At 28.2% G+C, this 12,888-nt stretch overlaps 2 protein-coding genes across 7 annotated transcripts in view; one reads left to right on the plus strand and one right to left on the minus strand.

Annotated features, from left to right (window-relative positions):
* LOC135924876 (potassium voltage-gated channel protein Shal-like) overlaps positions 1-3,175 on the minus strand; it is a 45,882-nt gene extending 42,707 nt beyond the window's left edge. For 2 of the 5 annotated variants that reach the window (XM_065460007.1, XM_065460006.1), the window contains exon 1: positions 723-3,016. In XM_065460007.1, coding sequence (XP_065316079.1) covers positions 723-2,704 — 1,982 coding nt within the window. In that variant the 5' untranslated portion in view covers positions 2,705-3,016. Of the gene's footprint in view, positions 1-722 lie in introns of all 5 variants that reach the window. The other 3 variants (XM_065460004.1, XM_065460005.1, XM_065460003.1) reach the window with 3 other exon arrangements.
* A 4,836-nt stretch (positions 3,176-8,011) lies between these two features.
* Positions 8,012-9,220, plus strand: LOC135924877 (ubiquitin-conjugating enzyme E2 variant 2-like). 2 transcript variants are annotated; one of them, XM_065460008.1, is made up of 4 exons: positions 8,012-8,123; positions 8,213-8,355; positions 8,396-8,524; positions 8,574-9,219. In XM_065460008.1, exons 1-4 carry the CDS (start codon positions 8,108-8,110, stop codon positions 8,715-8,717), a joined length of 432 nt encoding a protein of 143 aa, XP_065316080.1. In that variant the 5' UTR covers positions 8,012-8,107; the 3' UTR covers positions 8,718-9,219. The 2 variants fall into 2 exon arrangements, with proteins under 2 accessions (XP_065316080.1, XP_065316081.1); XM_065460009.1 differs by having other exon boundaries at positions 8,085-8,123; positions 8,216-8,355; positions 8,574-9,220.
* The last annotated feature ends 3,668 nt before the right edge of the window (positions 9,221-12,888 follow it).

The following is a 12,888-nucleotide window of genomic DNA, read 5'->3' on the forward strand; positions in this document are numbered from 1 at the left end:
TATTAGTTATAATTGCTTAATAATAAGTTTTAATCGATATGCATCAGGATATAAAATTTATATATATACCAGCATTATAAATAATCATTTTCCACTTATTTAGTTAATTTAGATTGTTTTTTTTTGGTTTTATAAAAAGTAACGTCCTATCTAAAAAAAAGAAGATAAAATTAGATATTTTTTCCTATTATTAATAATTTTTATAACGCGACTCATCCAAAATACTATATAATTTTAATTTGAGCAAGGCAAGGCATTAATTATGAGGATGACATTTCAACCCGACAAATAAGTTTGACCCCCCCCCCCCAATCCCCAAGGAATTTGTAAAAAAATTAATTTTAAAATTTGTTCTATGCACTTAATAATGATAAAATTTAAAGTGTTTTGCAATTAAAAGAAATTAACTAATAAATATAAATTTGTCTTTCACAACATTCCATTAATCTAAATTAAAATTACTAACATAATGATTATTATTTTATTCATATTCTAAAATTGATATGAAAATGATAAAATTAGTGCTATTATTGTAAAGAATTTTCTATATTAAAAATAATTTTGATATAATTTAAATAAAATATGTGTTTTTAAATGTAAAAATATGAAAAAATTTCATAGCTTTTATTTAATATTATGATATTAAAATCAAAGGAAATAATAATTTCATTTTCAGAGTAAATATAGTGTATGTTCAATTTGTTATAAATTAGCAAATTTACCCAAGAGTAGTCATCGTGACAATTGTGTACCAAAAGGCGGCGGGTATGCTAGTGAAAGTTGTTCTAGACTCGTTTTTCTCGGCATAAAACATTACGGTGGCGAAAATAATGATGGCCATAGTCAGTGAAAACAGTAAGAATCCTAACTCGCTCGCGCAAGACTTCAGGGTATAACCCAATATCCGGAGTCCCTGAGAGTGCCGACTAAACTTAAAGATTCGGAAAACCCTGAAGACTCTGAGAGTCACAAAAGCGCCGCTCAAATTGTCATTTTTAATGCCCAGCCCAACATAGTAAGGTAATATGGCAACTACGTCTATGACACTCATGACAGACCGAGCGAATTTGCAACGATCGGGAGCGGCGTACAATCTCAACATGTATTCTACGGTGAATATCATGACACAAGCTGTGTCGAGGCAGAAAAATGCTAAGTGAAAGCGAGCCCCACAGGATACAGCTTGTTGCTGTTGATATAGATGTGACGAAGATAAAGACGAATGAACGATATTAGAAGAAGGAGGATTATTAGTGCGCGAATTAGTGGAAATAGCTGAGGCGTAATAAGGAATGTAGCCGCAGGGCACAGTTTCTGCAATATTGGCCAGTACAGAGACAGCTATAAAGAAACCGGTCACGTAATAGAAGACCAAGGCGGAGGTAGAGAGGTGGGGATTTTCGAAGGCCTTCCACATCTTTTTACGGACCGAAATAGAAGGAACAACGATAGCTGGCGCGTTGGGATTTTGAAGCATAGATTCCTTATCTCCCCCTGGGGTTTCATCGTCCCCTAGACGTTCTTGGTTCTCTCTACGACGGTCCCGATAATCCTCGTAGCAGCAATCCGATATTATGTCGGGAAGTATACCGAAAAATGCCAATTCCTCTTCGTAAGCTACAATACACTCTTGTTTCGGATAATGCAGTTTGCCCGTCCTGTAATAACCTAGAATATACCTGAATAGCTCAGGGTCCCTATCAAAACTGTATTCGCTTAATTCGGGATCGTAAAAAAACTCTTTCTCGTCGCATCCTAGTAGGGTATTAGGGTAGCGTTCTAAAGTTTCTCGCGAAGTTTCGAAATGTATGCCTCCTACATTAAGAGATATTTTGTCCTCCCAAGAGGATGGGAATGATGCTAATGATGAGCTCGAATCTTCTTGCTGGTTTAATAGGGAACAGTTGGGACATGGTCTAAATTTTCCTCCCTTGTCAAATTTACATTTGCAACAACATTTGAAAATAGGCCTGCTGCTAGAAGATGCTACACTCCTGGCATATAGTAAGTTATTGTAGGGAGAAGTGTGAGTGTCTTGAAAATAGGGGGTAGGCGATGAAGGGTAGCTTAAATGAGGCGATGAGGCGTGAGCTATACGTAATAAAGTGGAGGTAGTTATGGTTGACGTTGGAATAGTGGTTTTTTTATCGGGTTGAGCAGCGGAGATGGCGCTTATAAACGTCGAATCAAAATTAAAGGTGTCTATCATATGCGATAGGCTATCTTCTATATTGCTCAGTGTGGAAATTATAACCGTAGGTAATATCGACTCAACAGAAGATGGGAAAGTAATGGCTTCGGCGGCGGATATAAATGTGGTGGGTAAAGGGGATATGGATATGGAATCGAAAGCGGAATCGGGTGATGAAGAAAATACTTTGTGGTTGATTTGAGAGGAGCCGTTATTATCCGACAAAACTATGTTAGGTATCAATTTTTGATCGGAGGCATATGTTGTTGTCAGCCTAGATTCTGAAGGCTTACTAATCTGTTGCAAATGATGATAATACGGTTGAGAACCTTTAGTAATTCCTTCCAGCTGCTTATCGTCAGTTGACTCAAAATGAACTTCCGATCTTTTTGGTTTATCAGCCGGCCTAAGGGCCGAAAGGTAACCTGGTACAGGTAAGGGATGTTCGGCTATGGGTAGCCAACCAATGGCAGCCGCCCTAGCTAACGGTAGCCAGGCAGATATGGATGACATTTTCTTTTAGGATTTACTTTTAATTCATAATTTCAATTTTTTTTGCATGCATTTAGAATACTGGTGATATATTAAAAATTTTTTAAAATTTTATTAAAGAATAGGAAGGGAGAGTGGGAGGAAGGGGAGGTTAAAAGCTTTTTTTGTTTTTGTGAAATTGCATATTTAAATGTCAAATCATTTTAGTAATTTTTAAAAAAAAAAATTATATCATACTATGAATTTACCTTTAACGGCATAATATATATTTTTTTTTATATATTTAACTTAAAAAGATATCGAAGAAAATTGAATTTAAAAGAGTTTGGATAAATTGGAATATCATATTTTTTGGGAGGGGGAATATGTATTTATATATATTTTTATTTCACATAAATCAATTAATGACACAATAATTTGTTTAAAAAATAAAATAAAATAAATAAATTCCAGGTAATATGTATAAAAAGAAAAATATATATTATAAATAAAAAAGATAATTTTTTTTAATTTTTTCCAATAAATTATTTATTCTTCTTTTTTAAAATAAAAATAATAAAGACAAAAAAAGAATCTCAGTTTGTAAAAAAAATGAAAAAATCAGACGATAAAAAAAAATCTAAAATCTATTGATTTTTTTTTTATTCTTCTGTGTTTATGCAATTTTAATAAAAATATTTTTTTTATATATAATTTTGTGCAAGTAAATTAAATATTTTAAAAGAAATATTGAATAGATTTTACTTAAAAAATTTATCTTTATGATCCCTTTAGTATCTCCTATTTCCCCTTATAATTTTTAATTGATCTTCGGAAGCAGTTGAGCTTCAGAATTAAGATTTTCTAAAAATTTGAAAAGATCGGGATTCCGAAATTCCCGTATGTTAAACATATCTCACATTTAAAACACGAATTTGTAGGATAATTAAATTTCACACATTTTCATATACTAGTAATTATTTATATATTTTCAATAATTATTTAATTAATCATAATTATCCTAATTACTTGCAATTTATAAACAACGCGTTTCGAAAAATTCGGATACTCTCACTTAAAAATATATATCATTATAATTAAAATTTGGAAGCAGAACCTGGATTGGCACTTTTCAAAATTTTATAAACCGAAAGCAGAAGAACTACTAATTTTTTTTAAATATTGAAAAACTGGAGTCAGAATTCTTTTATGACCATGTGTTCCAAACTTTTTAGCAGATATTTCAGGAGTTAACTGAAAAATTGTGAAATTATGATAGTTTATTATTTATTGGTGATTTACATTAATTGCTTATATGATATCAAATATATGTCGGGATTTGGCCAGAAATGGAATCCAGCATGTGTAGCATCCTATAAATTCCAGGCAATTTTTGCAGTACAAACTTTTGTCTATATATTAATTTATATGGAAAAATCTAATAAAACCCGATAAAATTATCTCAACCGGTTAAAGGCATTGTCTGAATATCACAGTGTGAGTAACTCTGAATGTTAAAATACATTTCCAGTCAAATCAGATTTTTCAGAGTTAAAAATCTCTTAAATCACAATGAATTCCATGTTCCAATACAACATATATACATGATATTTTGAAACTTTATATTCTAGAATTTAAGTATATAAATCAAAACACTAGCCTATTTTTAAGAATTGTAGTCTGTACATTATTATTTCGTTAATAATGATTTATGTTCAAATAGACGGTAATAATATTAGATGAAAAAGAAGAAAAAATATATATTTACAATGGATATTTTTATTTATTTTATAGTATAATCTTCTATTAAAGTTTTTATTAAAAATTGTCCTCTAGAATCAATTAAAGCTAAAGGTCCAATTATTTTTTTATACGCACATATAGTTTGAGGATATAAGTAAGAGTTCAGTATTCAGGAATGTTTAGTTGTTAATTAGGCACATATTAATATAAATTTATTTTTTTAATTAGAGGTTTAAAAAAAAATATTTAATCAAGCTCGAAACCTTATAAAAACACTGGGTGAATTAATTTCTGTCAAAACAAAAAGGTTTCTACTTTCGCTAGACATTGCAGTTCCTGTCATTAAATCAAATTTTTAACTTGATTCACGTTTATACTGATCACTCCCCATCTTTTCTCTCACGCTATAGCTTTATAGTAAACGTCATTTTCTAAAGCGATAAATTTTTTTTTTCATTTTAGAAATTTGATTTTTATCGGGGCTTTTTTTATTATTTTTTTTTAAAATTATCATTAGTTAGCAATAGGATTATAGTCCAATTCGTTGAACTTATTTTTAATTATATAGTCTTATCAGATTTGATGAGTTATTATTTAAAATGAATAAATTTTATTATATACCATTTTTAATATATCTTTACTCTAACCCATATGGCCGTGCAGACGGGGGGTGGCGAGCGAAGCTGGCGCCTCGGGCCACCGAAATTGGGCCCGCCATATTTTGTAATTTTACTCAATTATTTTTACCTCTTGAAAATTAAGATTTTTTTTTGTATATACAATACACAAGCAAAACATTATTCTTTTTTTTTATAAAAAATCCATGTATGAATTTTGAAAAAAGTTTTGGCATAATCTAGCCATGTATTATAAATAACAAAAAAATTGATTTATATTTTAGATAGAGAAAATTCATTTATTTTTTAGTTAATAAATTTGATTATTTTATCAAAATTTGATATAATATTATTCGATCACATTATAGTCGAATTAAGAATAAAGAAGTTCATAATCATTACCTTGGAAATCAAATTTAAAATGAAATTATTAACTTGATAGGAGATAAAATCGTAGAAAAATAAAATCAAAATCATTTCTTAGCATTGTCCAACTCTTTTGTTTCGACTCAGCAAATTTTAAATGAATCATTTTTTGTTAAATACCTGAAAGATGGGAGTGTAAGGTGGAAAGTTTAAAGTGATTACAAATAAAGTTGGTGATATTTTGCACTTAGACGTGATCGAAAATAATCACCCCAAATGCTGCACAGAAACCATTTCATTGGCTAAAGAATTAAAACAATTTTTATTTTTGATAACTCTTATTATCTGGTTTGATATATTAACCCAGGTAAATTTAGTAGAATCATGCAAAATGACAATATGGATGGAAAGAGCCATTACTTATAGAAAGTACGCAAGATGTTTTAGATCGCTTTAAGGAAAAAGGCTTTCAGAATTCCCTTGACTCAGCGAAAGAGCTTGCGCCGGAATCGGAAAAGAGTTTAGAAAAGCAGTATTTTTCCATCTAATCGAAAACAATTTCCTTACGAAGGAGACGACATATGAGTTAAATTTTTCAATGCATTACTAGACCAAGTGAGAAATTCGTTGGAGGAACGTTTCCAGCAGTTAGAGCTCTTTAAAGATCATTTTGGATTCTTATCTAATTTTCCAGAATTCATAAATTCGCTTGAAAGAGAGCTAAAGAAGAAATGTTGCCAATTAAATATTTTATTCACAGATAAGGATACGTTAGAAAGCGATATTAATCCGCAAGATCTACTAATTGAAATAAAATGTTTAGTAAATATATTAAGCAACAAACATTGCATAAAAATTCCATGGAAATTTTTCACTATATTAACACTAATAGGTTAAATGAAGCCTTATCAAATATATCCATTGAATTAAGTAATACTTTAACCATTCCAACTACCTATGGCATCGCAGAACGCAGTTTCTCTCTCAAATTAAATATTACCTACGATCCTGTACGGCAATGGGACTAACTTATTAATCTCTCTTTAATTTCAATAAAAAATGATATTGACTCATCATTAGAATATACCGATATAATATCATTTATTTTAATAATGTACCTTACTCATTTATGATTAAAATTTAGCAGAATCTAAATGCTTTTAGTTCTCATTGCGAAGAAAAAAATTAGATTTTTTAAGGTGCCGCCAAATTATTTTTTGCCCTGGGCCGCCAAAAGTCTCAGCACGGCACAGCTTACCTATATCTCTCAAACCTTTAATCATAGATTTGTTTAACTTTAAATATATTCCATCCAATAAACAAATATTCTTGAGTTGCAGATTCATTGAGTTGTATTATTTTCTACTATATTGCTTTAAATTAAGTCGCTAATCGCTATAAATATAATTTTTCTTAAAATTTATATGTGGAGAATAATTGTGATGAATTAGGGATTTAAAAAATCGAAATAATATATTGTCAAAGAAATTTTTCAATCATAAATAAATGGGAAAAAAAACAGTCTAAAAAAAGTTTATATCAAAAAAAATAAAATAAAAGTTAATTTTTTTAAATAATAAAATTTAACAAAATAATCAAATTATAAAATCGTTCTGAATAAAAAATTTGTAACAAAATATTAGCAAATTATATTTAAGATGATTGTAAAAATGAAAAATTTACAATAAAATGTTGGTAGAATACCTTTTTCTCTTCTTAATGGATACAGTAGGAATTTTTAAAAAATTACATTGAAAAAACAATCCTTAATAAAAGGTGTTTTTCATCCTTAGGCTGCATTCAAAGTGAATACGGATCCGTTTTTTACATCCGTTCCGTCAGAAGTCAATCTCATTAAAAATGATATATATTGATTTTCATTTTTAAAAAATTATAAGTAACGTTATAACACTCTATAAAATTTGACGGGTCAAAAAGTCAAAATGTTTTGACTTCAAAATTTTTCGGATCCGTTTTTAAAACGGAAAGTATCGGAACGGACGCACTATGAACATATATATCATTTTTAATGAGATTTTTTATTTAGCTAACATGCCTTTTTTTAGTGGTATTGAAAAATCAAAATTTTGTGGGGGCTTTTCAAATTTTTTAGGGGGGATCTAGCATCTAGCACCTCCGCTTCCCTCTTGTGATGTTACTGCTTTATGGTTGTGATTGATAGGTGGTAGGGTCACTGTCAGATATCAATTTTTTTTTTAATATTTGTACTAATAAGACATAAATGCTGTTTAAAGTTCTTCAATGCCTCTAACTTTAGAAAAGAAATAAGACCTATGTAATAATAGAAATGCACTGGTTTAGTATTAATTAATACTATGTTAAAATTTATACAGATAAGAAAATGTTTAAGTGAAAGGTAATAATATTATTTATAAAAATGATTTCAAATGACTAAATTCTATAGCACACAAAATAAATGATAAAATTCACAATTAACCTGCATAATAAAATATGGTTTTTATATTGTTCTATTCTATATTAATATTATTATTTCGAATGCATTAATCAAAGCATTATAAAAATTTATCTCTTGCATATATATTTATATAATTTTCAAATTATAAACATAATAATTATTAAATAAAAATCATTTCCTATTATTGTTGAAATTAAAAAAATAAAATATTTAAAAAAATAAAAATTTTTCAAAAATATACAATAACTATGTTAATTTATTTTAGTTTAAATCTGCTATCCAATGTCAATTACAACAAGTAAGCATGGTTGTTGCTATGTAATGTTATTAATTTTAAGCATATTTGTAATATTTTATGATTAATTCCAAATTCCTTATTTTTTCAAGAAGTTCCTAGAAATTTTCGTTTGCTAGAAGAATTAGAAAATGCTGAAAAGGGAGTTGGAGATGGCACTATCAGCTGGGGCTTACAAAAAGATGACGATATGTCACTAACACTATGGAATGGCATGATTATTGGGCCTATTAAAGTTTATTTTATAATAATTATGGCTATATTTATATTTATAGTCACCATATGAAAATCGTACATACTCGTTAAAAATGACTTGTGGACCAAATTATCCTGAACAGCCTCCTGACGTTAAATTTGTCACCAAATTAAATATCAAATCTCTTCATGTATTAACAAATGGTGAGGTAATAACTTTTTTTACTTATAAGCATATCATAGCTTATTTATAATTAGGTTGATAAAAATTCATTACCATGTTTACACAGATGGCACAGGGATTGCTCACTTAAAACATTGTTGACGGAAATTAAAAAAACAATGATGTCCAAAGAAAACTATAAATTGCCTCAGCCCCCAGAAGGTGCAACCTTTTCTTGAATATTTTTATTATTACTTTATAAGATATAAACATATTTATTTTTTTTATTGCTTCGAATCATTTTACACTTTTAAAAATTTTATTAAAAAAATATGTATTTTCTCTTGTTTCATATAATACCAGTTCTCAAATAATGCAATACATTATATCAAAAAATCATGTTTTAATTTAAATTTAAAATATGGTAATAATTTAGGGGATTAATATTCAAATAATATTATATTATTTACAATATTATAACCATTCAATAACTAATTTTTTAAAACCTATCACCTATCAAAATATTAGGAATGTGACATTCCAAATTTTGTATTATAAAGCCCTTCACTCAACTCACCAACACCATACAAATGTTTTAATGACTGTTTTATATATACTATTGTATTATACATTCACATTAAAAATTGTACAATATTTACTCATACATGCTGAAGTGCACTGTTTAGTATTATACTAACAAATTTGATTGTGGAAAAATAATTATTTGTATTAAATAAAATTGAATTGTGTGTGGACGTACAAATTTTGGATATTTTTTATATAAATATTTCTTACCAGACTTGTTGGCCCATATTCAAATCTAACTACCTGAGGCTTGCAATGAAATGATATGGTTTTAAAAATATGCGTCAAATCTAAATACTACTAACCCAAGCCAGATCATGTTGTTAAAAATATTGAACAATAGTTTTAACAAGGTCTAAAGAAATACAAATCTAGTCTGATAATGAGACAAATTTAAATTGTATTAATTATCCAGTTTAGAAATCATATGATGCATTATTTGAGCATCAATTTGCTTTTGTACTTTTGATTTTCCTTTTAAGCCATTAGTGTTGTTAAAAAGTCTGATTTGGAACTATTTTTAAAAAAGGAATGGTTAAGATTTTAGAATCTGATTTTTAAAAATCACCCAAATTTGGCTAACAACACTAGAAACCATTGACAAAATATTTATGGCAAATAGAAGTCCAAAGCATTTCCCTATCTATCATCCTAATCTCCAGGCTTATATACTATTATTTTGGCTAAAATCTTCATTGGGTTTTTAAAAATCACCCAAATTTGGATTTTTAACAAAACTAGAAACTATTGACAAAATATTTATGGTAGAAAGATGTCCAAATCTTTTTTCCATCTATGAACAAAATCTTCAGGCATTCATATATTTTGACTAAAATCTTAATCGGCTTTTTAAATCAGGCTTTTAACAAGAAACCATTGGCAAAATATTTAAAATGATCAGATTTTTAAAAAAAATCTTAAAAATTGTTCTTATGATTGACCTCAGTGATATAACTACCAGGAACAGGCCTAAGAGCAATTTTTTATTCTAAGCATTTTATTACAAAATAACCTGTTTTTCCTTGACAATGTTAACAATTTCTTAAGCACTTTACTCACATCTGTCAGAATTACTTTAATATCGATTTTAACTAACCATTAATTTTCCAGCAAGGTCTTTTTGATCTACTTGCATCTTGTTTTAATTTAATTACATATCAAACATCATATTTTATTAAATTAAATGATTGTTAATAGCTAAATTTATTAAAGAATAATGAAAAAATTTCCTTACATTTAAACGAAAACAGTGAGAGACTGAAAAGAGAGCTTTTCTTACCAAAATGTATAATTATAAATACTTTTATCAAATATTTAAAATCTATATTAAATGAACTATATTTCTGCCTATCCCAAATTTCACTGGCGTCTTCCACACCAAAAAATTGAATAATGAAATCCTCATTCGCTTCATAAATCAAATCGGATAATATATTATTCATATTATATAGAGACCAGCAGATGAATCATTTGTATGTCCTGGCCCGTATTTTTTTAAAATATATTTTTAATTTTTATAGAATGGCTAGAGCTGGGCATGCAAGTCTGATACATATACCAATAATTCGATTTTTTAAAAAAATTTAATATATCCTATAAGACATCTTTTTGCAATAAATTCTTTCTAAACCATGGAAAAATGAAAAATTTTCGATTGCAAAATGGATAAATACTAAATTCTAGAAACAAATTGGAGTGTGATAATTACAAAAGTAGTTGCAATGAATGTCATTTCTGAAATTTAAGGCACTGGCTAGAATAAATATCAGAGACCTGCAGACAGTGGCGTAGCCAGGATTGATCCATGGGGTGGGGGGGGGTTTAAAATTTGCCAATATTTTGTGATTTATTAGTGTCTAACCACTATAGTAGCCAGCATAAATGAAAAAAAAATATTAGTAACAAAATTTTGGCCAAATTTATGATTATTACGCAACTGAAAGCATTATTCTGAAAATTTTATCAATGTTTAGTCAATTGTAAATTAATTCAATCCATGCGGTGTAGAAAGTAGAATAAAATCGCCCCCCCCCAAACCTCCCATTTTTTATGACACTTAATATATCTTATTCTATGTTAAAAATAATTATTTTAATTAAATTTTTGCATATAACAATTGCAGAGAATTTGATTATAGGTTTTATTTATTATTAAAATACTTTAGTATAAATAACACCCCTTTATTTAACTATGTATTATTTTAATGATAACAAATGAGTATATTAATAAAACATTAATAATTCTTATTAGAGATCTGCAAAAGTAAGAAAATCGGTTTCGGGCCTAATATTTTAAAAAAAAATTCCTGTCGGGTTGGATCGGGCCTTGGAATTTTTTTTAAAATATATCTAAATATATCAATTTTTATGTAAAATAAAAATATTTGATTTTATTTATAAAAACTAGACGCCATGTAACATATATCTTTTATTTTGAGTAATTATAAAAATGAATTTCTATATTTAAATAAATTCAGGCCAGGCCGACAAAACTTTTAAAAAAAAATTTTGGGTTCGGGCCGGCAAAACATTTTTAAAATGATTTCAGGCCGGGCTTAAAAAATTAAGCCCGATACAGATCACTAATTCTTATTGCAAATACAATATTTTTATTAAAAATAGTATAATATATAATTATTATGACTAAGAATTCATTATAATTACTTATTGAATATAAAAATTTTATGTTATAATAATATAGCAATTTTATGATTTGAATTTATAAAGAGAGGTGTATTTTTCTCTGAGATTTAACTAATTTATCTAGAATCAAATTTTTATCTAGAATAATCTCCTTATAAATATTTAATATTACGAATCATTTAAACGGCTTTCACCGGTGCTATTTCTAAAATAGGGTTTTAACCTTTTCAAAATTGAAGAAGACCTTTCATTAGTGCGGGTGCTAATCGGTAAGGTAATTAAAATAAAAAGCAATGTTTTTATATTAGGCAGGATCTAAAGTGCTATTACACATGGAAAGCGCCTGCAAAGCATTTTTTGGTCTCAAAGAGTACTCTATTCTGTCAAATTTTATACCAAAATTCGACATCACAAAGTAACTTATTATACGATCCTAATAATTCATCAGAATAAAACTCTGAAACTTAATATCCTCTCGCGTTTCAAGTGTATTCAGACTCAACCGGCAAAAGAAAATGAAAGCTGTTTAGAATAAAATTGTGACTAATAAATCTTTCCTTTAATTGAAATAAAAAGGTATGAATAAGGGGAGTAAAAATATTTATTTTATAAAAATCCTCAATCGTAGATGCATCAATATTTAAGCGATTGGACTATCTAGAAACTAGTGATCTGCATCGAACCTAATTTTTCAAGCCCGGCCCGAAAATTTTTTTTTAAAGTTTTGCCGGCCCGGCCCGAACCCGAAATTTATTTTAAAAAAATTTATCGCCTGGCCAGGCCCAAATTTATTTTAATATAGAAATTAATTTTTATAATTACTTAAAATAAAAGACATATGTGATATAGCGTTTAATTTCAATATATTAAATCAAAAATTTAATTCAATATAAAATTGATAAATTTTGTTATATTTAATAAAATTTCCAAAATACAACCGGACCCGGCCCGAAATTTTTTTAAAAATATTAGGCCCGGCCCGGGCCGAACCCGATTAGCCCGTTCGGGCAAGACTTGGGCCGGTACGGGCCAGGCCTAACTTTGCAGATCTCTACTAGAAACTACTTTAGGTTTAAAATTTTTAATCCCAAACATATTAGTTATCACCTTTACTATCTCATTATATTAACCAAATTAAATGATTTTTCTTTTATTTAAAAATTATAAAAAATTAATTAAAATT

The sequence above is a fragment of the Gordionus sp. m RMFG-2023 genome, chromosome 2 (genome assembly GCF_954871325.1).
Source record: "Gordionus sp. m RMFG-2023 chromosome 2, tfGorSpeb1-WG-v2, whole genome shotgun sequence".
In the NCBI taxonomy this organism is placed as follows: domain Eukaryota; kingdom Metazoa; phylum Nematomorpha; class Gordioida; order Chordodea; family Parachordodidae; genus Gordionus; species Gordionus sp. m RMFG-2023.

Excerpts from the sequence above, each read along its gene's own strand:
- LOC135924877 (XM_065460008.1), top strand. Across the intron at positions 8,356-8,395 it reads TGATTATTGGGCCTATTAAA|TCACCATATGAAAATCGTAC; the intron begins GTTTATTTTATA and ends TTATATTTATAG. Across the intron at positions 8,525-8,573 it reads ATGTATTAACAAATGGTGAG|GTTGATAAAAATTCATTACC; the intron begins GTAATAACTTTT and ends ATTTATAATTAG.